The sequence below is a fragment of the Acinonyx jubatus genome, chromosome A3, assembly GCF_027475565.1.
Source record: "Acinonyx jubatus isolate Ajub_Pintada_27869175 chromosome A3, VMU_Ajub_asm_v1.0, whole genome shotgun sequence".
Lineage (NCBI taxonomy): Eukaryota > Metazoa > Chordata > Mammalia > Carnivora > Felidae > Acinonyx > Acinonyx jubatus.
In genome coordinates this window covers 59,337,818-59,361,338 of record NC_069388.1, presented here as the reverse complement: position 1 = coordinate 59,361,338, position 23,521 = coordinate 59,337,818, and the positions used below count along the sequence as shown (strand labels likewise).

General features: G+C 37.9%; 2 protein-coding genes across 5 annotated transcripts in view; one reads left to right on the top strand and one right to left on the bottom strand.

The window, feature by feature from the left end:
- Positions 1–4,910: 4,910 nt before the first annotated feature.
- Positions 4,911–22,117, bottom strand: TXNDC9 (thioredoxin domain containing 9). 4 transcript variants are annotated; one of them, XM_053200471.1, is made up of 6 exons: positions 21,935–22,117; positions 20,170–20,205; positions 19,737–19,955; positions 11,972–12,090; positions 7,730–7,984; positions 4,911–5,501 (listed from the first exon to the last, which is right to left on the bottom strand). In XM_053200471.1, exons 3-6 carry the CDS (start codon positions 19,923–19,925, stop codon positions 5,384–5,386), a joined length of 681 nt encoding a protein of 226 aa, XP_053056446.1. In that variant the 5' UTR covers positions 19,926–19,955; positions 20,170–20,205; positions 21,935–22,117; the 3' UTR covers positions 4,911–5,383. The 4 variants fall into 4 exon arrangements, with proteins under 4 accessions (XP_053056446.1, XP_014920623.1, XP_014920625.1 ...); XM_015065137.3 differs by lacking the exon at positions 20,170–20,205 and having other exon boundaries at positions 21,935–22,116; XM_015065139.3 differs by lacking the exon at positions 20,170–20,205 and having other exon boundaries at positions 21,953–22,109.
- A 938-nt stretch (positions 22,118–23,055) lies between these two features.
- EIF5B (eukaryotic translation initiation factor 5B) overlaps positions 23,056–23,521 on the top strand; it is a 92,685-nt gene continuing 92,219 nt past the window's right edge. The window contains 2 exon segments of the mRNA XM_015065142.3: positions 23,056–23,083; positions 23,086–23,319. Coding sequence (XP_014920628.2) covers positions 23,056–23,083; positions 23,086–23,319 — 262 coding nt within the window.

Genomic DNA, 23,521 nt, shown 5'->3' with positions numbered 1-23,521 from the left:
ATGTAAGTTTGAATCTTTTACTTCAGTAGAGTTTTATCAAATTATCATTTTGGGAATGTCTTCCTATTCACTTCCTTTGGTTTTCTTCTTCACAAATTAATATATAATTATGGTGGATCTTCTTTGCCTGGCTTCCATATTTAACATTTTTCCTAGAGTACTTTTAACTGTTGTCTATTTCCTCCTGTTATTTCTTCTCCTTTATTTGTGAAATGTTTTTATTTCTTTCCTAGCTCTTTTTCATATCCTCCTGTTGTCTTGTTACTTTTTTATTCATTGCTCCTTTATAGTTTCTATCACCTTTAAATGCTTTACTGAGATGTAATTCACAAAAGATACAATTCATTCTATTAAAGTATACAATTTAGTATATTCACAGAGTTTTACAACTATCACCTAAATCAATTTAGGAGATTTTCACCATCCCCAAAGAAACCCCATACCAACATCTATCACTGCCTATCCCCTGACAACCCTCTTGTTTTATGCAACTACTCATTTATTTTCTGTTCCTATAGATATGAGTTTCCTGGACATTTCATATATAAATGGGATCATACATGTAGTCTTTTGTGACTGGCTTTTTAGACTTAGCATGTTTTTAAGGTTCATCCATATTGTTGTACACATCAGTACCTTATTCAGTACCATATAGGTGTTTGGTCCATTTTAAGTTCAATTTTGTATATTGTGTGAGGAAGAGGTTCAACTTCATCCTTTCACCTATAGATATTTAATAGTCCCAATGTCACTGGTTGAAGAGATTATTCTTTTCCACTTGAATTGTCTTGGCACCTCTGCCAAACATCAATTGACTAAAAATTGTTAAGAGTTTATTTCTGGACACTCAATTCAACTCCATTGGTTTATAGGTTTATCTTTATGCCTGGCTATACCACAGTCTCAATTATTGCAGCTTTAAGATTTTTCACCATTTTTAGTTTGTTCTTTTTCCAATGTTTTAAGGTGGTTTATTGATTTGAGATCTTTGTATCTTTCATACTGATGTTTACTGCTATTTCCCTGTAAGTACTACTTTAGTGGCATTCCGTAAGCTTTGGAATTTTACATTTTTATTTTCATACAATCTCAAAGGATTTCCTACCTTGTGATTTTTCTCTGACTCATTGGTTATTTATGGAATGCATTAATTTCTACACATTTTTGAATTTTCCAGATTTGTTACTTATTTGTAATTTCATTCCATTGTGATCAGAGAACCATACCTTTTATTATTTTAATATTTTTGCATTTATTGAGGCTTGTTTGTGGGCTGATCTGTCTTGGAGAATGTTCCATGTGATCTTGAGAATTGTGCTGTTGGTGTGGGAATGTTCTATAGATACAATATGTTAGGTAGAGTTGGTTTACAGTATTGTTCATCTTCTATTTTCTTGTTGATCCTCTGCATACTTTTTCTATTCATTGTTGAAAAGTGAGTCATATCTCTATTACTGCTAAATTATCTATTTTCCTGTCAATTCTGTGAAGTTTTGCTTCAGAATTCTGACAGCAAAATATAAAATTGTCGAGAATTTATGGGCTGTGTTGTGAGGTGCAGATGTTTAAAATTGTTAATGGCTTCTGATGGAGTCTCTTTTATCACTATAAAATGAGCATCTTTCTGTAGAAGGCTTTTTATTTTCAAATCTTTTTTGTCTGGCCACTCCAGCTCTCTGATGGTTATTTGAATGGTATAGTTTTTTCATTTTAATTTTGGAATCCAAAGTGTGTCTCCTGTGGACAGCATTTAGTTGGATTTTGTTTTTGTAATTCAGTCTAATATTTGATTGTTTAATTCACTTACATGTAATGTTGCTATTTATATGGTTGGATTTATGTATTTTGGTTTTTGTTTTCTGTATGTCATATCTTTTTTCCTTTGTTATTTTTCTCATTTCTTTCTCAACTACTTTCTAGTGTAGTATTTTGATTCTGCTTTTAATAATTTTTTGTATTTTTTTGGATTAGTTTCTCAGTGGTTACTCTAGGCCTTACAAGTATACATCTTGTCAGAATTTGCTTTAGTGGGGCACCTGGGTGGTTCACTTGGTTAAGCATCAACTCTTGATCTGAGCTTGGGTCATGATTTCACGGTTCATGGGTTTAAGCCCCATGTCAGGCTCTGCACTAATGATGTGGAGCCTGCTGGAGATTCTGTGTCTCCCTCTCTGCCCTTCTCCTGCTCATGCTCTCTCAAAATAAACTTAAAAAAAAAAAAATCTAGCTTTATAATAATTTAATTCCAGTGAAGTATATAAATGTTACTCCTATAAAGCTCTTTTTTGTTATACATACTGCATCTCTAATATGTTAAAAATATCTCAATACATGCTGTAATTTTTGTGATTGTGATTTAAGAGTTGAAAGAACAAGTATACACTTATAGTTTTTTACATTAGCCTTTTTATTTACCATTTCTTATTCTCATTTCTTTTTGTGGATTTATTATTGAAATATAGCTTTGCTCCCATCTGCTTTAAGGTGTCCCAGTTATTTCTGTTATAGGTAACACCACAATTATATACATAGTTTTATAGAATTGTGTTTTTTTTGAGAGAGAGCGAGAAAATGAGTGGGGGGGGGGGGGGGAGAGAGAAAACCCAAGCAGACTCTGCACTGTCAGCATGAAGCCCAATGCGGGGCTGAAACCCATGAACCATGAGGTCATGACCTGGGCCAAAACCAAAAGTCTGACATTCAACCAGCTGAGCCACCCAGGTTTCCCCAGAATTGCTTTTTAAATCAGCTCAGGGAGGGGGAATAGGTTACTACAATGTCTTTTTATAATTTCCTACATAATCACCTTTACTGGCTTTTTTTTTTTCCTGTGAGGATTTGAATTACTATGTGGTCTCACTTCCTTTCAGCTTAAAAAATTTCAACATTTCTTGTAAGATTGGTTTCCTAGTAATGAATTCTTAAAATCTGAGAATGTCCTCATTTTGCCTTGATTTCTGAAAAAGATTCTTGGTTGACAGTTTTTTTCCTCTCCAGTACTCTGCATGTCATCCCACTGCCTTCAGACTTCCATTGTTTCTGATCTGTTAATGGGATTTTCTTGTATGTTTTCAAGAATTGTCTTTCAGTATTTTTAGTCTGACATGTATGTGGGTACAGACCATTCCACTTTATGTAAGAAACTACTGATTTTCTCAGTTTTTTTTATACCAGATTTGGAATTTTTAAGCATAATTTCTTCTAACAAGTTTTCTGTTTTCCTTTTCTCCTTCTGGCACTCCCATTACACATATGTTGATACATTTCTCTGAAGCTATTTTTCTTCATTCCCTTTTCTCCTGTTCTTCAGATTGTATTATCTGCATTGATAAGTCTCCACATTTGCTGATTCTACTGTAAGCTAAAATCTACTGAGTCCTTTTAATGATTTTTTTTTCATTGCAGTTATACTTTTCAAGTCCAGAGATCTCCATTTGGTTGTTTTAAAATACTTTCTTCATTCTCTAGTTGATGAAATATTATCATACCTTTATCTCCAGCATGGTTTCTTTGAAGTTTTTGTCTGCTTCCAACATCTGGGCCCATTCAAGGGCAGTTTCCTTTTACTGTTTTGAAATCCCTCTGTCTATGGCACACACTTTACTGTTTCTCTACAGATCTTGTAACTTTTTGTTGAAAACTAGAGTTTAGATAATATAGCAGCTCTGGAAACTCATCCTTCCCTCTTCCCCAGGGCTTATTTAGTGACTTAGCCTATTTAAATCCATTTACCTTGCACTGTACAGCCTCTGATGCTCCTTTGCAAAGGGTACAGCCTGGGTATGTGGGATCACCCTGACTCCTCCCTCCAAACCCAAGGACAGTTTTTGGGTTTTTACGGTTTCTTTCCTTGATCTCCTTCTAAGAGCTCCAGTTTGTCTGCCTCTATTGTTATCACACTGTGAATTAACATCCACTAAACTACTGGTGGACTTATTATTTTGGACAATGCCCTGGGGCATAAATTGCTACGGAGTTTGATCTAATTAAATTCATGCCCTTGTAGACTCTTTGAGGCTTGTTCTAGCCTTAGGACTACCCTTAGCTGCCTTTCATTCTCTGTTAGACTTATCACTGGTCTTCCCTTTTGCTTGTAGCTATCATGGAGTTACAGTCTTCTCTTCTCTGTCTACTCCCACTCCAAATTTCCTTTGTCTACAGCAGTACCCTTAGGTTTGAACTAACCTCTCATTAGAGGATGCTATGGAAGCTGTTTTTATAGCTTGCTACTCCCTCAGAGTCAAGGCTGGGGACAGTAGCCTGCTTTTATAGGAGTGATACCTGTGGTCTATAAATAGAGCTGTGGGTGATAGCTCCTGGTCGTGTTTGCCTCTCCTGGCATGGATCCACTTATAAGCTGGGGCAAGTGATTAGAAAACAGTATTCTTGGTCTGCCATTCTTGGTGTAGATGTTCAGTGCTGTAAGTGGGGACTGGGTAGAAGAAGGAAGGTCCAGACCTCTTTGGTACTGTGACATGGTGGGGGTGGGGGTGGGTAGCATGAGAAATGCTAGGAGTCTACTCATCCTAGGGAGAAACTGTAGGCTGAAGTGGGGAGCTAGGGGCAGAAGGGTATGGGGTCATGGCTCAAATACCAGAGGGATTCACTATTCTTACCAAGCTTCAGTGTTTTCTTGAATATATGTTTCTGTAACAAATGTTTTTGTTTGCTGTATGCTTTTATGACAATTCCCAGAGACTTTAAGTGAAAAAATATATACATATATATATTTACCAGTTAGTTGTTTTCACTGAGGAGTGTGCAGATCTCATGTTGCCATTCCAAACATGCTTCCTGATTATTTTTAATGCATGTATTAAAATACAAGTAATCAGAACTCTAAGGCAAAATGTTCAAAACCTGAAAAAACTTTCTGCTGCCATCAGTTCATTGAACATCAACACACAGCCTACAGAATAAATAAGCAGTTTTTTAATAGTTAAATATATTCCAGAAGTAAAGAGTGTTTATAATTCATTTACAAGTGAGTCTGTTACACCAGTAAATGTAATTTGACCTGTTGTATAAAGGAAATGATGCTGTGTAAGAATTAGTCCTGGAATAATTTGAATTCCTATTTCCAATCCAGTAGATTAAAAACACAATTGTGAATGGTATAAAGACCTAAGAATCATATTGTGATAAAATCAATCTCAAAAATAGAGAATCCAGACCCTTGCTGGATAATTTAAGAACTCAGTTTTCTTCAACACAAGTGCCACACAGAAAATATTAAAGATGTCTTTCAATGTGATGAAACTGTACAAAACTCTAGAATATGACCAATAGATGACCAATGTATCAAAACCAACTGAATTTAGAAAACACATCTAATTTTGAAGCAGAAATAAAAAGACAATTTACAAAGAATTATAATTAATTTCTAATCATCATCAGAGTCTGAATCATATTTCTTCCCTCGGATAGTTTTCTTTTCCAGCTTTGTGAAGTTTGTTCCAAATTTCTTTTGGCTCTGAAATGGTGGCTCCATTAAATTTCCACTAAAAATAAAGCAAATTTGAAAAGCATTTACTCTTTACAATTTTGTACAGTTGGTATGCTAACCTGCACAAAAAATTCTTTTCTTCCTAACATGGAATAAAGTTTTCTTTAATGCTGGTGTTACAGAAGAGGTATATTATTCACAATTATGGTTAAAAGTTTTAAACCTTATTTTGTATTACTAAGTCTCTTATATCAATGTTTTATTTTCTCTTTTAGCATTAATTACTGATTAACATCTCAGAGGATGCACCAATAGAATTTCTGACTGAAAAGCATAGAAGGAAATGAAATTGTTTTTCCATCTGTTTTGGATATGCTGAACTTGGATTAAATTCTTGTCACTGTAAGAATGACACAGGAAAATGGTGCTCTATTTCTGATAGCTTGTTACGGCTGGTTTGATCCTGTTTAATATCTTATAATGTTTAGATAAACATCAAGAAAACTCATGGAATTCATTATCATTAACCTGGAATTGGTATGAAACTTCAATGATGCTTGAGAAATATATGAAATGAGAAAACAACTTCTTTCAAAAATATCTGGGAAGATGTCTAGCACCTAGATTCTGGTTTTGAAATATCATTTGCCACTGAGAGGAACCATGGTTCCCTGAAGAAACAGCCAATTCTAGGGAAAGTACTACATGAGTCCCTCTCTAAGACATCTTATTTGCACCAGAAAGCAAGTACTTAAAGAACTATTGAGACACATGGAAAAGACAAAGAAGGCTCCATAAGAGGGGCTCTCACTGACCACACTGGGCAATCTGGGCTTCAAAGTAAATAATACTAGTAACCAAATATAACCCAATGGATAAGATAAGCCACTGCCCATTTCTAATATAAATAAATGAAAAAGTGAATTAATGTGTAATATGGAAAAGTTCTTCCTAAATCATCATTTGGGTTGGTAGACAACTGGTTAACCAGTGCTCAGTTATTACCACCAGAAATGAAACAAACAAACCATCCTATACCTCCTGCTACAATACACTGAGAAGGAATATAACATCCCTTCCATCATGTACCTATGAAAAATGCATAGTCCAAACCTAATCTTGAAACATGAGACAAACCCAAATTGAGGGATGCTCTACAAAATAAATAACATGTACTCTTCAAAAATGTCAAAGTATTGAAAAATGACAACAAGTTGTCACAGGTTAATGGAACTAAAAATACACAGTAACTACACGCAACATTTTAGTATGCAGGACATTATTGGGACAAAGGTAGAATCTGAATAAGGTCTATATATTATAAAACACCTCTCGTCTTAATTACTGTATTGTGGTTATATAAGAAAAAGTCTTTATTAGAAAATACACAAGGAAATATTTAGGAGTATAGGGACAATACATCTCCAACTCCTCCTCAAATGGTTTTGAAAACAGTATTTATGTATTCAGAAAAATGATAAAGCAAATGTAAAATTTTTAAAACTTGAGAAATATGGGCAAAAGGTCTATGAGAATTCTTTGTACTAGTTTCGAACTTGTTTAAAGTTTGAAATCATTTCAAAATTCACTTCAAAAAAATGTTTTACTTAGTATTAAGAAAAGTAAAACCTAAAATTCCAATGTAGGGATAATTTACGCATGTGTAGGGGAGATTCAGAGAAAAAGGGGGAGGAAAAAGAGGAGAGAACTTTCTACTTACTGAAAGGCACTAGGACTGTGGAATGATAATTATATAATTTTATCTGTTAATTTTGCAAATCAAAAACAGGCACAGAAGACTAGATGATATGCTGATTTATGGAATTAGATAAATTACTTGGAGAAGCAGACAAGGAGATGAATGAAAAATGGAAGTTGCATTTTTGATTGTTTTCAAATTGAGACTGTTCTTCATGGTAAGTCATTTAAGCTAATCACAGATACCAGATTATACATTTTATCAGATTCTACAAGACAAGAATAGCTACATTAAAAAATCTGATGTTCAAAGTCATTTTGGGTTTCTAGACTAATACAGTAAGATCTGTTAGGTTGAAAACTTTTATAGCTAGGTATACTCCAAGACTCAATTTTATCTCTAATGGATTTTGTTTTAAGATCTAATGGATTTTGTTTAAAGTAATAATGTACTTTAAGAAATACATTTTTCATTTGTGAAACTTTTTGTTTCAGAAAACTTAGCCCCATAAATGTTGACATAAAAAAACTTCTCTAAAAACATCAACTGAATATGTGAATTAAAATTGTTTTGCTAAAAGTTACCTGTAATTGAGAATATCAGAACAACCCAGCCTCCATTCTAAAGTTTCTGTGGTGAAGTCATCTGTATTTCCTAGGTCAGTAAATCCAACAACATAATCTTGTGTTTTTCCATCTTTTACCAGTGCTAGTGTGGGAATGACTTTGATACGCAGTCTCTCACAAAGGAAAGGTGCTTTTTCCACATTCAGCTTCAGAAATTTGGTCTCCAGATGTTTCTTGGATAATATTACCAAATGTCGGTCTAATATTTTACACCTGCAAACAACAGCATGTAGAAAATCAAAAGCTTAAACATACTTATTTAAAAAAAATTTTTTTTAATGTTTATTTATTTTTGAGAGAGACAGGAGACAGGATGCAAGTGGGTTAGGGGCAGAGAGAGAGGGAGAATCTGAAGCAGGCTCCAGGTTCCAAGCTGTCAGCACAGAGCCCGATGCGAGGCTCGAACTCATGAGCTGTGAGATCATGACCTGAGCCGAAGTCGGACGCTAAACTGACTGAGCCACCTAGGTGCCCCTAAATTAATATCATAAAGGTACATCTAATTTTATAGTTTTTCTATTTGAATATAATTTGGCAGCCAACGCATGCTTGTGTCGGATAACCTCATTTCTCTTTCATAGGTTAGCTAAATGATATAAGAGGGAGAAAAAGAATCCAGTATTCTAGAAGTCAGATGTGTTCTAATGATATTCATAAAAAACAAAATATTAAATATATGCTTTAATTGTAAGTGGTTCATGAAGTTGTCATGTTCTTGGTAAGAACAAAAAATTGTCATTTATCTTTGTTTACTGGTGTCTCATGCATGGAACTTGAAAGATGACAAAACTGAACTTGACAGAACTCAGAGGAGACTTTTCAGAATCTGAAATGTATATACAGTGCCTTATTTGGAAGTCACTAAGACTGAATGGTGTCATTGAGAAAGAACTCTCCCAATTGCGCAACTTTCATTAAGAAGCATAAGGTTAAGGGGCGCCTGGGTGGCTCAGTCGGTTAAGTGTCTGACTTCAGCTCAGGTCATGATTTCAGTTTGTGAGTTCGAGCCCTGCATCGGGCTCTGTGCTGACAGCTCAGAGCCTGGAGCCTGCTTCAGATTCTGTCTCCCTCTCTCTCTGCCCTGCCCCTGCTCATGCCATCTCTCTCTCTCTCTCTCTCTCTCAAAAATAAATAAATACTAAAAAAAATTAAAAAAAAAAGCATAAGGTTAAGGGCTATAAATATGGTCATAAGGTTCTAAAGAAATGAAAAATATCAGGAGTAACTTTTATTAAGCCACCTTCTTTTGAAAAGAAAAATGGAAATGACATTTTCTGTAAGTTAAAATGCATTTTAAATTGGTCAATCCTCTAAGGTTCCTAAAAAAGACTACTCTTAATAATAATCTTTTTGAGCAGTAGTTCTTTTTTTTTTTTTTAATTTTTTTAATGTTTATTTTTGAGGCAGGAGAAGGGCAGAAAGAGATGGGGAAAGAGGATCTGAAGTGGGCTCTGTGCTGACAGTAGAGAGCCCGATGTGGGACTTGAACTCATGAGATCATGACCTGAGCCACAGTCAGACACTTAACTGACTGAGCCACCCAGGGACCACTTGAGCAATAGTTTTTAACCACAGGTATTTATTAAAATTAACTTTTAAAACATAAAGACGAACCAAAATTTTCTGGGAGTGGAGCTGGGAAACAGGCAGGTGACTCCCATGCCCCATAAAGTTTGAGAACTACTGCTTTAGATGATGAAGACATCAAATGTTTCATAGTTGTTTTTAGCAGGCTTTCTGGGCACTTCTTGGTGTACTTATTCCTGAATTAGGATTGGGTCCAGCAAGTTTCTGGTAACCTGGATGCCTCATCACTTTACCTCTGAAAGTATCTTTTCATATATATCACCCATGTAGTATAGCAATGAGACTAGTGAAAAATGGTAGGAGAGAACAAATTAATAATTAGTTTCTGAATGAAGCACAAATGATAAATGAACCATTATATGAGAAATATGTTCTTGAAAACTTGTAGATAAATCAACTCCATGGTTTTACTGGAGTTATATGGAACCTATTTTAAATTAATCCATTTTTTTTAAACCCAGAAGCAGCAATCATGGTGTAGTTAAAACAGCATTAGGCTTAAATCCTGGGTTTAAATCCTCTTCTATCATTTAGGAGATGAGTGACATTAGGTGAGTCACTTAATTTCTCCAAGTGTTGGTCTCCACACATAAAGCACTGGAATTACACCCACTTACCTGAAAGGGTCATTGTTAATGTTCCAGGATTTTACACATCAAGTATCCAGCCTACTATGTGCCAAGAACTTTGATACCTATATCAGATCTATATATAAAACACTTTGATCTTTGATTTTTCTTTTCTTTTAAAGTTTATTTGAGAGAGAGGGAGAGACAGAGAGATCTCTGTGCTAAAAGCAGAGCCCGATGCAGGGCTCGATCTCACGAACTGTAAGATTAAGACTTGAACTGAGATCAAGAGTTGGATGCTTAACTGACGGAGTTACTCAGGCACTCTCTTTTTTTTTTTTAATTTTTTTTAAAGCAATCTCTATACCCAATGTTGGACTTGAACTCAAGACACCAAGATCAAGTTAGATGCTCTACTGACTGAGCCAGCCACACACGCCTTAGTTTTCATTTGTTTTGAAGGTAAGTACTCCTGGTATTGCACTGTTTATACCCCCATCAAATATATTTACTGAGCACCTACTATGTGTTGTCAGCCATTGCTGCTCTAAGGCTAGGAACTTGGGGAGCACAGTTAACCACAATAGAGGCAAACTCTCTGCTTTCACAAACCTAACAATTTAGTGGACAAATACATCTAATAAATATCATATAATATCAATCTTAGAGAGTAATATGATATTAACATATCACCTCATCATATATGTCAGAAGTTGGCAACTTGAGAAATGTGTGCCAATGGGAAATGATAGAGTACCATGGTGGCAGAAGGTTTCTCTGATATTCTTTTCTTTCCTAATTCCTTCCCACTTTCCCTTACAGATTTCACAATCTCAACATTTTCTTTCCTTTTTATTACCTTAGTCCACAAATCCCAGGCAATCAATCCATGAAAAATGTTAATTAATAACCAAGTTACTGGGTGGTGAGTTTAAGACAAGGGCTGGGTAGGTTACTGAAATGAGGGAAGAGGGCAGGGCTGAGACAACAGTGAATGATGGAGACTCTACACTGGAGTGTATATCTGTCTGAGGGAGGCAGCTGATCTTCAGTATTAGCAAACTGCTTTCATACTGAATTCTAGGTTTGCTATTAAGTTAATTCGATTTTTTTAAAATTCTGAAATCTGGATTAAAAAAACTATATCTCTCAATTTCTAAAAGTTGGCAACGAATCAAATTTTGGGGTTAAAAGAAAGAAAGGCATGAGTCCTCTGAGTTAAGATATAATCTCTTCTAGGGGTATTTTCATTGTACAAGGACTCTGCCTCCATAGAGAGGCTTGCAGACCTGGCCTCTCTAACATAAATCACTTTCCTCTGCTTTCGGCCAAGGCTGGCAGTCCCAGCGATGCTTCTAGTGAAAGGCTAGGCCAAACCATTGTCTCCCCATGAGTTGCTAGCTGAGGAGTGAATTCAAAGCTGGTGTTCAAAGTGTTGGCCCCCACTTCCCACATCACACCTGTATCATAACAGCACCAAAATAAATAAATAAATAAATAATTCTTGTGTTGACAAAAAGAAAATTTACATGTATGTTTCTTAGATGTTTTTAAAGTTATCTAGTGGAAATATAATTCAGAAAATAGTTCTGTGGAAATAATCTTGAATTTCAATAATGTTCATTTATACTTTTTTGTATCACAGGTTTTACATTAATCTTCAAAATAACTGTTTAATGGAGACTTGTACAGAAGTACAAAGAACTTAAGAAGCAGTTCCTCTTATTTTTCTTAATTTCTCTATTATGTTAGTAGTATATCTCTATTCAAAGATCTCATCATATTTTTAAAAATTCACTTGGGGCACCTAGGTGATCAGTCAGTTGAGTGTCCAACTTCAGCTTAGGTCATGATCTCACAGTTCGTGAGCTCAAGCCCTGCATTGGGCTCGCTGCTATCAGTGCAGTCTGCTTCGGATCCTCTGTGCCCCTCTCTCTTGCTCTCCCCACCCTCCACTTGCGTTCACTCTCTCTCAAAAATAAACAAACATTAACAAAAATAAATAAATAAAATTTTAAAAAGTCACTGATGGAAACAAAGTTACCTGAACGTGGAGTCCCTGTAGAAATGGCAAACCACTTTTTTACTCTCCTTGACTTCTTGAAAAAAGTCTCTCTCACTAGGTATTTCTCTGTATTCTCCATGTCCTTTTGAAAGCCATTCCTAATTTGGAGAAAAGGGAAATATTACACTCTTGAAATATCTCTTCCAGTACCACTTCCCATTTTGGGTCTAAATCACTGTAATATTCTGTAATGAAGTTGATTTTATCTTGTAGAAGGAAATGAATTCCTCTTAGTGATTTACTTTCATATGTTTCCAGTGTCAGCGCAAACAGTCTGTGGGCAATGACTATCTTTCAGCATGCTTTGTGTTTAAAACAATCGTCTGTCTTGGTACCTTCACACAAATGTTTTGTTAGAACTTCAAAAATAAAAATTTAGACTCAAGAGACATAAGGGGTGCCTGGGTGGCTCAGTCAATTGAGTGTCCCACTCCTGATTTCAACTCAAGTCATGATTCCAGTGTCATGGGATTGAGCCCCTTGATCCATGCTCAGTGTGGAGCCTGCTTCTCTCTTTCCCCCTCTCTTACCCCTCTGCCCCCTCTCTTACCCCTCCCCCACTCATGCTCACTTTCTCTCTAAAATAAATAAAATGAAAAGAAAGTAAATATCCATTTAATTTCGCTGCGCTCAAACTACTAAAATCAAAAGCATTAGATCCAAGTTACTGCAAAGCTTTGAAAAATAATGCTCATGAGATAAAGCTACTTGGTTTTTGTAGGGGAGGGGAAGACACAGGCAGTGGTTATTGCAGCTTTGCAGCTTAGGAGCCCTGTGGGCTCAGAGAGGCAGGAACCACTTCTATACTGGTCACCAATGCGTAGTTTACTAGATAGAAAAAGTTGTCTTCTCATATGGTGTCCAGAAACAATACAGCACTCACAAGTCATCTAATCCAACTTCTCAACCCAACATATCAACCCTTATCAACCATGCCTGACAGACCTTTTTGTTTCTCAAGCTTCCTGCCACAGGAAAGATTCATCATCTCAACTGGAAGCTTGCTTTCTTTTTGAGGCAACTGATTTTTACAGAAAGGACCACTGGGCATGCAGGCAGAAGGTATGGGCTTGAATAATTGTTCTACCATTTATTAGTCTAAGAATTCTAATTAACCTTTTTGAATCTCCATTTCCTTATTTGTAAAGTGGAGATCACAAAGCAACTATCTCACTAAGTTGTGAAAATAAGACCATCAACATGAAAATAACTGCAATAGTGTTTGGCACATGTCCTTAAAAAGCATCTGCATTTATACTTTTAGAAGGGTTTTCTCACCCTGAACTACAGTATAACTGTAACTTTGGTCTGTGGGTCCCAGCTTGGACAGAAGATTAGAGAGAAAAGTTGTTATCTTTCACATGTCAGCCCTTCAGATGTCCTATCTCACCTACGTCTTTTCTATTCTACCTCCCCCTTCATTTCCTTTTGGCTGTTTCTCAGATGAAATGATCTCTACATTTCTTACTCTTCTAGTTATCCTCCTCTGATCAGAGACTAATTCCTCCTCATCTTTTTAAAAAGTGGCAGAGGTGTGAATAGAGCCCTCCAGAAGTGGTCTGCCTAGAAAAGGGGCACGAGTGCCATCTCTTTTCTTCTTCTGGACTTAAGCTAATACAGACAGCATTAATAGTTTTGGTTTCCATTTCACATTGACTAATGCTGAGCTAACACTCACAGGAGGCCCTGGTGTTTTCTCCTTATGTGATATTTCTTTGGTAAGCTTCTTTTAAAAAAAATTTTTTTTAGTGGTGCCTGGGTAGCTCAGTTGGTTAAGCATCCGACTTCAGCTCAGGTCATGATTTCACAGTTTGTGAGTTGGAGCCCCGCATCATGGTCTGTGCTATCAGCATGGAGCCTGCTTCGGATCTTCTATTCCTCTCTCTCTCTCTCTCTCTCTCTGTCCCTCCCCTGATTGTGCATGTGCACATGCACTCTCTCTCTAAAACATTTAAAATAAATAAATGAAAATTAAAAAAAAAATTTTTTTTGATAGAGCATGCACACCCCTGCACAAGCGGGGGAGGAACAGGAAGGGAGAGAGAGAATCTTAAGCAGACTCCATGCTCAGCACAGATCCCGACACAAGGCTCTCTCTCACAACTGTGAGATCATGACCTGAGCTGAAATCAAGAGTTGGAGACTTAACTGCCTGAGCCACTCAGGCACCCCCAATCAGGCTTCTATAAACAATTTAAACTCTCAAATACAATTCCTTAATAGCATGTCACATTTCATGATTTTTCTTAACTGACCAATAACATGTGCCCTTAAAAAAAGAATATTTTTTAAAAAGCTCTTTTTATTGGGGTGCCTGGGTGGCTCAGTTAGTTAAGCATCTGACTTTGGCTCAGGTCATGATTTCATGGTTTGTGAGTTCAAGCCCCCTATCGGGCTCTGAGCTGTCAACACAGCTTTGGATTCTGTGTCTCCCTCTCTCTCTGCCCCTCCCCTGCTTACACTCTGTCTCTGTCTCTCAAAAATGAGTAAACATTAAAAAAAAAATTTTTTTTAAAAAGCTCTTTTTATTATTAATTCCCGTATGTTTAACCAATAGGCCAAAGACCTGAACCTGTCCAAGTTCTTAAGAGGGAGGCAAGCCCACTCTGAACCTCTACCAACACATGGCATCTCTCCCAAGACACTCAGCATACCCCTGTGCTCTTAGCATAGTTTCTTTCACAGAGCATGTGCTCCCCAAGTATCTGCTGAATGGAATCAAGCAGGATGGGCACAGATCACGGTGCAGGCTGAGCCTACCCAAGGGCTGGCAGTGGGCAGCATCTCACTCTCATTTAGTGGCTAAAACCCAAGCCTTTGGATGGGCTCTTCCTATTTCTCACCTGTCCTTTTCACCACCCAACTCGTATGTCACTAGCTGTCATAACAGTAGGAGGGTGCTTGGCTGACTGAGGAATATTGATTCACGTAGGCCTATTAAGTGCTTATGTCACTGCTTATACAGATTTCCTGATACCCACATAGATCAGTAAATCAAAATTACTATGCAATCTATATTACTCTTTGAAAAAGAGTATCTATAAAATCTATTAAGGCTTCTTATCGACTTCCTTAGGAAGCATTTTAATAAAAAAGATTAAAATGCAATGAAAACTCTAAAATAAGACCCTCTCAGTTATCCTATGACAAGCTGAGATCATATCACGCACACTTTCAGACCACAATGCTATGAAACTTGAAATCAACCATAGGAAAAAGTCTGGAAAACCTCCAAAAGCATGGAGGTTAAAGAACACCCTACTAAAGAATGAATGGGTCAACCAGACAATTGGAGAAGAAATGAAAGAATATATGGAAACAAATGAAAATGAAAATAAAACAATCCAAACACTCTGGGATGAAGCGAAGGCAGTCCTGAGAGGAAAATACATTGCAATCCAGGCCTATCTCAAGAAACAAGAAAAATCCCAAATACAAAATTTAACAGCATACCTAAAGCAAATAGAAGCAGAATAGCAAAGACACCCCAAACCCAGCAGAAGAAGAGAAATAATAAAGATCAGAGCATAAACAAACAATATAGAATCTAAAAAAACTGTAGAGAAGATCAACGAAACCAAGAGTTGGTTTTTTGAAAAAATAAAATTGATAAACTTCTAGCCAGGCTTCTCAAAAAGAAAAGGGAGATGACCCAAAGGGAGATGACAACCAATCCCTCAGAAATACAAGCAATTATCAGGGAATACTACGAAAAATTATATGCCAAAAAACTGGACAACCTGGAAGAAATGGACAAATTCCTAAGCACCCACCCACTTCCAAAACTCAAACAGGAAGAAATAGAAAACTTGAACAGACCCATAACCAGCAAAGAAATTGAATCAGTTATCAAAAATCTCCCAACAAATAAGAATCCATGACCAGATGGCTTCCCTGGGGAATTCTACCAGACATTTAAAGCAGAGATAATACCTATCCTTCTCAAGCTATTCCAAAAAATAGAAAGGAAAGGAAAACTTCCAGAAACATTCTTTGAAGCCAGCATTACTTTGATTCCCAAACCAGACAGAGACCCAGTAAAAAAACAGAACTACAGGCCAATATCCCTGATAAATATGGATGCAAAAATTCTCAATAAAACACTAGCAAATCAAATTCAACAGCATATAAAAAGAATTATTCACCATGATCAAGTGGGATTCATTCCTGGGATGTAGGGCTGGTTCAACAATCGCAAATCAATCAAAGTGATACATCACATTACCAAAAGAAAAGATGAGAACCATATGATCCTGTCAATCGATGCAGAAAAGGCCTTTGACAAAATTCAGCAACCTTTCTTAATAAAAACCTCGAGACAGTCGGGGTAGAAGGAACACACTTAAAGATCATAAAAGCCATTTATGAAAAACCCACAGCTAATATCATCCTCAATGGGGAAAAACTGAGAGCTTTCCCCTGAGAAACACAACAGAGATGTCCACTCTCACTGCTGTTGTTTAACATAGTGTTGGAAGTTCTAGCATCAGCAATCAGACAACAAAAGGAAATCAAAGGCATCAAAACTGGCAAAGATGAAGTCAAGCTTTCACTTTTTGCAAATGACATGATATTATACATGGAAAACCTGATAGACTCCACCAAAAGTCTGCTAGAACTGGTACATGAATTCAGCAAAGTCACAGGATACAAAATTAATGTACAGAAATCAGTTGCATTCTTATACACTAATAATGAAGCAACAGAAAGACAAATAAAGAAACTGATCCCATTCACAACTGCACCAAGAAGCATAAAATACCTAGGAATAAACCCAACCAAAGATGTAAAAGATCTGTATGCTGAAAACTATAGAAAGCTTAGGAAGGAAATTGAAGAAGACATAAAGAAATGGAAAAACATTCCATGCTCATGGATTGGAAGAATAAATATTGTTAAAATGTCAATGCTACCCAAAGCAATCTACAATCAATCATTCAATGCAATCCCAATCAAAATTGCACCAGCATTCTTCTCGAAGCTAGAACAAGCATTCCTAAAATTTGTATGGAACCACAAAAGACCCCGAATAGCCAAAGTAATATTGAAGACCAAAGCAGGAGGCATCACAATCCCAGACTAGCCTCTACTACAAAGCTGTAATCATCAAGACAGCATGGTATTGGCACAAAAACAGACACATAGACCAAAGGAATAGGATAGAGAACCCAGAATTGGACCCACAAAAGTATGGCCAACTAATCTTTGACAAAGCAGGAAAGAATATCCAGTGGAAAACAGTCTTTTAACAAATGGTGCTGGGAGATCTGGACACCAACATGCAGAAGAATGAAACTAGACCACTTTCTTATACCATTCATAAAAATAAACTGAAAATGGATAAAGGACCTGAATGTGAGACAGGAAACCATCAAAACCCTAGAGGAGAAAGCAGGAAAAAAACCCTCTGTGACCTCAGCCGCAGCAATTTACTTTACACATCTCCAAAGGCAAGGGAATTAAAAGCAAAACTGAACTATTGGGACCTCATGAAGATAAAAAGCTTCTGCACTGCAAAGGAAACAATTAACAAAACTAAAAGGCAACCAACGGAATGGGAAAAGATATTTGCAAATGACGAATCAGACAAAAGGCTAGTATCCAAAATCTATAAAGAGCTCACCAAACTCCACACCTGAAAAACAAATAATCCAGTGAAGAAATGGGCAGAAAACATGAACAGACACTTCTCTAAAGAAGACATCCAGACATCCAACAGGGACATGAAAAGATGCTCAATGTCACTCCTCATCAGGGAAACACAAGTCAAAACCACACTGAGATATCACCTCATGCCAGTCAGAGTGGCTAAAATGAACAAATCAGGAGACTATAGATGCTGGAGAGGATGTGGAGAAACGGGAACCCTCTTGCACTGTTGGTGGGAATGTAAACTGGTGCAGCAACTCTGGAAAACAGTGTGGAGGTTCCTCAAAAAATTAAAAATAGATCTACTTTATGACCCAGCAATAGCACTGCTAGGAATTTACCCAAGGGATACAGGAGTGCTGATGCATAGGGGCACCTGTACCCCCAATGTTTACAGCAGCACTTTCAACAATAGCCAAATTATGGAAAGAGCCTAAATGTCCATCAACTGATGAATGGATAAAGAAATTGTGGTTTATATACACAATGGAATACTACTTGGCAATGAGAAAGAATGAAATATGGCCTTTTGTAGCAATGTGGTTGGAACTGGAGAGTGTTATGCTAAGTGAAGTAAGTCATACAGAGAAAGACAGATACCATATGTTTTCACTCTTATGTGGATCCTGAGAAACTTAACAGAAGACCATGGGGGAGGGGAAGGGGGAAAAAAAAAAAGGTTAGAGAGGGAGGGAGGCAAAACATAAGAGACTCTTAAAAACTGAGAACAAACTGAGGGTTGATGGGGGGTGGGAGGGAGTGGAGGGTGGGTGAGGGGTATTGAGGAGGGCACCTATTGGGATGAGCACTGGGTGTTGTATGGAAACCAATATGACAATAAATTTCATATTAAAAAAAAAGATTAAATGCAATGAAAGCTCTAAAATAAGACCCTCTCACTTATTCTATGACAAATTCATTTTAAATTGATTTGCATATTAATTAAAAAATCCATAAAGGCTGCATGCCTGAGATGATTTTTAATGATACTCAGAATATTGTTTTTAACTGCTGACAATTTCATTTAAGCCATTATGTATATTCCTCACTGCAAATCAGGTAGATTCAGTCTTTGTAGAAAAACATCCTGGTTATGACAACTTTTGTTAGTTGAACATTAGCAATTAGTAGTGTTATTTACCTGTTGTCATGAAAAAGAGGAATGTGTAGCACAATGTCATCATGTATTACCTGAGATAATGATTAGCATTATATTAAAGTCTCCTGGTTTCAAATCCACATACATATACGCACACCCTATTGTAGAAAACTCAAAATGTAAAACTAGAAACTCAGTCACATTATAGAAGATTCCTTTTGTAGCAACTCTTCTAAATAGTGAGGGGATAAACATTATCAAAGAGATGCTGTAGCAGCACAAACAAAACTCACTGTTTCTCTAGAAAATTTAAAGCTCATGTTTTAGTCACAGCCAACTGAAGAGCAACCAGAATTGGTAATAATCTATTTCAATGTAAAGCAATGTAAACATTTTCAATCCAAATTAAATTTACGGATTTAACCCAATTTGTTTTGACCAGAGTCTACAAGTTGGTTTCACACTCACACTCTAAAGAGACCAACAAGGATAGAGTTGTGGCCACCCTTCTTTGTGACCCAGTATGCATTCTTTTGAATAAATAAGTCATGTATTTGTTACACTGGCAAAGCCTGAAAATTTCTTCAATGTAAATTGCCTTACAGCTCTCACCTCACTTACACTGATCACAACTGAAGTATAATTGGCTTTATAACTACCCAAAAGGGGAATGGATGACTGGCTCCTTGTACTCCCAGTGCTCTTCCTAGTTTACTTCCTCCTCACCCAATAAATCTGAGCTCAAAAAATGACCTTGGACACATGTTTCTTTTACTTGACTGAGGATTAATATGCTGAGCAGGCTAATTTTTAATGTCTCTTTAAAACTAATTTTTTCCCAGAAGATTGTTAACAGTGATCATACTTTGAAGTTAACCCCCAAAAATAAAAACCTTAAAAATGAGGCCTGAAATGTAACTACTGCAGCACATGTATATATAAGTTGTTAGGAGCATACTGTTAAAGTAATTTCAGAAAGCAGGGCAGAGAGGTTACTTGTTTCTGCTGTTGAGCTTTCCTTAGTGCCTCAAGTCTCTTTTCTTTGAGGCGTTCCAATTCATCCTCATCCATCTGATCCAGTTTCTGAATTTCAGAATCCAAATGTTCTTCCACTAGTTTGGTAGTCTGAAGCAATTGATTCTCCAGGACTTTTGAAAACATGTCAACAGATGTATTAGCTTCCATTCTTCTAAATGGTACAGTTTAGTCTTGGTGCTAGGGAGAAAGTTTGCAAAGTTGTGAGAAAAAAAAAAAAAAGAGAGACAAAGTTTCCTCTCCCATTTTCAAAACTTCTAGCAAGTGTAAAATTTGTAGTCTACAAAGTGTTCTGACAACCCAGCATTTCATGTTACATTTAAACATTTTTACTTAAATGCTTTTAAATTGAATTTTCAATAGGTTATAGTCAAACCACTCAAAAATTACTTACAGCAAAATTTAGGTGCTTCTGATTTACATTGTTTCACTACAATAAAGCAAAGACAAGTCTTTAAGACCAGAGAGAAATGGGTAGTTGGGAGTTATACCTAGTGACATATATTGACAGGGGGTTTTTTTTGTTGGTTTTTTTTTTAAACCAGAAGAAAAGAGAAAGCAGAAATGACTGTGAATAACAGTAAAGTTTAACTGTACTAAGGTTTTACACTTACATATACAAAACAAACTTTGCTTCAATACAGAGTGGAGTTGAGCCAAAGATATAGAGAGCCAAAGGTCTCTACATAAATGATTTTTATTTAATCCCTGAGAAAGCACATTACAATTTATGTAAAGAACAGTGCCTGGTGTTCTCTCAACTTTAGTTTTCACTGCTATTCGCCTACAATCTAACGAACTCTATGAGGCTACAAAGATACTGGTGTTAATCTACTGACAGTGTTCTTAACTTTGACGTAAAACAGTATCACAACAAATATTAAAAATATTGATTTTCCCATCACTCCTTAATGTAAAATAGGAGTTTAAAAACAAAATCTAATCCAGATAGGAAAGGAAGCTCTATCTCAAGTACACATTTTACACAATGTAGTATTTTCTGCCAGCAACATCAGATGTAAATTTTAGGTGTATCCCTGGGTTATTACTACAGAAATATAATTTATAATTTGCCTATCAAAGCAGAAATATGTTGAATCCCAATTAACTACGACACAGTTGAAAATACTACTGAAGAACCTTAAAACATCTTAATAAACCATGAACTCACTGATCCCCTTACTTACATATACAGCCTAGCCCACACAAACCGTCTAAACTGCCGAAGTGGAAAGAAGTAATCTTCTTGCAAACTTCACTTTTGATTCATCTTTCCTCACAAGGAAAAGCAGTTGAAAAGCACACTTGATTTCATCCCAGAGTTAGCAGGGCTAACTGCTCAAAAAATGTGTTAATACTGAATGAATATGTGCCTAGTTTCTGGTCAAATTATCGTTAAGTTTCAAAAGTCTTTGAGTTTTAAAAACCAAACTGTAAGTTCCTCATAAATGCTATAATCTTTCAAGGAGCGGCATTTCAAATATGGTAAAATAATTTCACACTCCCTACCTCCAAAGAAAAATGTCAGTAAGATTGTTTCCTTTAGGGTTGTGGCCGGATAAGCAGAAAATTGGTTATTAAGAGACTGACCTACATGTCAGAACCTGTTTTTATTAGAGGTATAGAAAATGCTTATTCCTAGAGTTTTATAAGATGAATTCAGAATTTAATTCTGGAATAATTGGGAACAGAAATGATTAATAAAAGCTGTTCAGGGGACAGGTGGCGGTGGTCACCGCATTTACAAAAGGGAAAGAAAGGAGGGGGTGTAGCGGTTCTGATAACTTTTCATTCTTCAAACCACAAACCTCTGACTCTTTTTCAGTTCATCGAGAATGGTGGGAAGGGGCTTGTCTGTCCTCAAATTACCTGTTTCTTTGACTCTCTTCCATGCACCCGCCAGAACAACCTTAAATGCTCCCCAGGCACCTTCCCAAAAGCATCCTCGCCACTCCCTGAGCCCCCAGGAACAGATGAAGGCCGAGTTCAGGTGGCCGCGAGTTCCACACCTCCCGGGGCGCATGCGCCAAAGCCGCCTCCACCTCACTGACACCGACATCTAGGCAGCGCCCATCCCCCGCCCTGGCCGGATGTAGAGTGAAGTGTCCATCAGCACCGGGAGGCGGTGGCCGGCTTTTTCTCACAATCCGCTGCCTCACCTGAGCTCTCGGGGATACCTGAGAAGTGAGGAACCAGTCGCTCCAGAAAGGCAGTCCACTGTGCCTTCACCCTCACAGCAGCTGCCGGTAGCTGCGAACCGGCCGTCACTTCCGCCTCCCCTTTAGCTGCGGCCCTCCCGCGACACAACCTGCGACACTCAAGGAAGTTGGGCGGGGGAGGAGGGCGTGCGTGCGGTGAGCGCTTCTGCGCGTGCGCATCTCCCATTTCTCCACCCCAGGTTTCCGATTACTAGCCTTCTTCGGAGTAAACGGCCCACGGAGGAGGGAGCAAAGTACGCTGGAAGTTGTAGTTTATAAGTGGTCAACCTCGCATTGTCGGACTTTCTTAGGGTCTGAGCCTTAGGACACGTAATGTTACATCAGAAACGAGACAGCTATGGTCTTGCTCCAGAGTGACACTCCAACTTCCCTTGCATTGTGTTTAATGAACACATTTTTTTAAAAAAGTTGAGGTATAACTCAAATTATTGTTGCACTACATGGTAACTAACTTGGATGTAAATTTAAAAAAAAAGTCGAGGTATAACTTACACAGCATGGTTAGTTTTTACATAGATAAACCCATAATGTCACCGTCCAGATCCAGGTATTGAACATGCTTACCACCCTAGTAGGTTCCTTTTACCTTCCCTAACACAAATTCTTAGAACTTGCTCTCGCTTTGAATGTAAAGATTAAGATTTATTTTGGGGAATGGGTGTGTCCTTATTTTATTGTAATTATTTTTTTAGTGACTCAACAGACTTCATAATTCAGGGATGTTACCGAAAGTTACAATTTGTCCTGGATTTATCATGCAGAGTGCCTGTCGTTTGTTCATCATGGTTCTTTACTGAACTTCGTGCGTCTGAGAATACAAAGATACAGAGGTGGACCGAAAGCCCAAGGTTTATTTCTGAAATGAGCTCCAACTATCCAAGTCCGCGTTCCCCCTTACAGATGGAGCTGACAAGGGGAATTTTCGGCCTCATTGTCTGTGTCAGGGTTCTAGAACCCCGCGGTTATCGCTGCGCGGAGGACGCTTGTGGAAAGGGGGCGCTCGGGCTCCCGCCCTGAGGGGCGGGTGAACTGGAGACACTCTACCCAAAGCGCAGCTCTCGATGAGCCGCGCCCTGCGTCCTCACGCCGAGGCGCTGGGCGATGCGCTTGCGCACTCAGAGCTCACACCATATGTGCCCTGTCCCAGTGCGCGGGTCTGTGGAGAGCCGGGTGCGAGAGGCGGCAGCGCGAGGGGAACGGAGCTGAACAGAGACCAAAGTCGGCTGGGGGACATTGGGTCTGTAAGAGACCGAATAGAGGGGCTGGGGCTACGAGCGCCGCTGACACACGATGGGGAAGAAGCAGAAAAACAAGAGCGAAGACAGGTAGCCAGTGACTGGGTCTGCACGGCGGCGTCCGGCGCAGCTCAGGGGTTCGCGCGGGTTCCGCCGGCGCGGGGTGGACCGGGGGCGAGGCTCGCGACCGGCACCGCGGGGCCCCGGGCCTGAGTCCAGAATGGGGCGGCGCGGGGCCAAGACCCCAGTTCCGGGCGGGCGCGGAGGGCCTCGGCGGCGTTCTTCCAGTCGA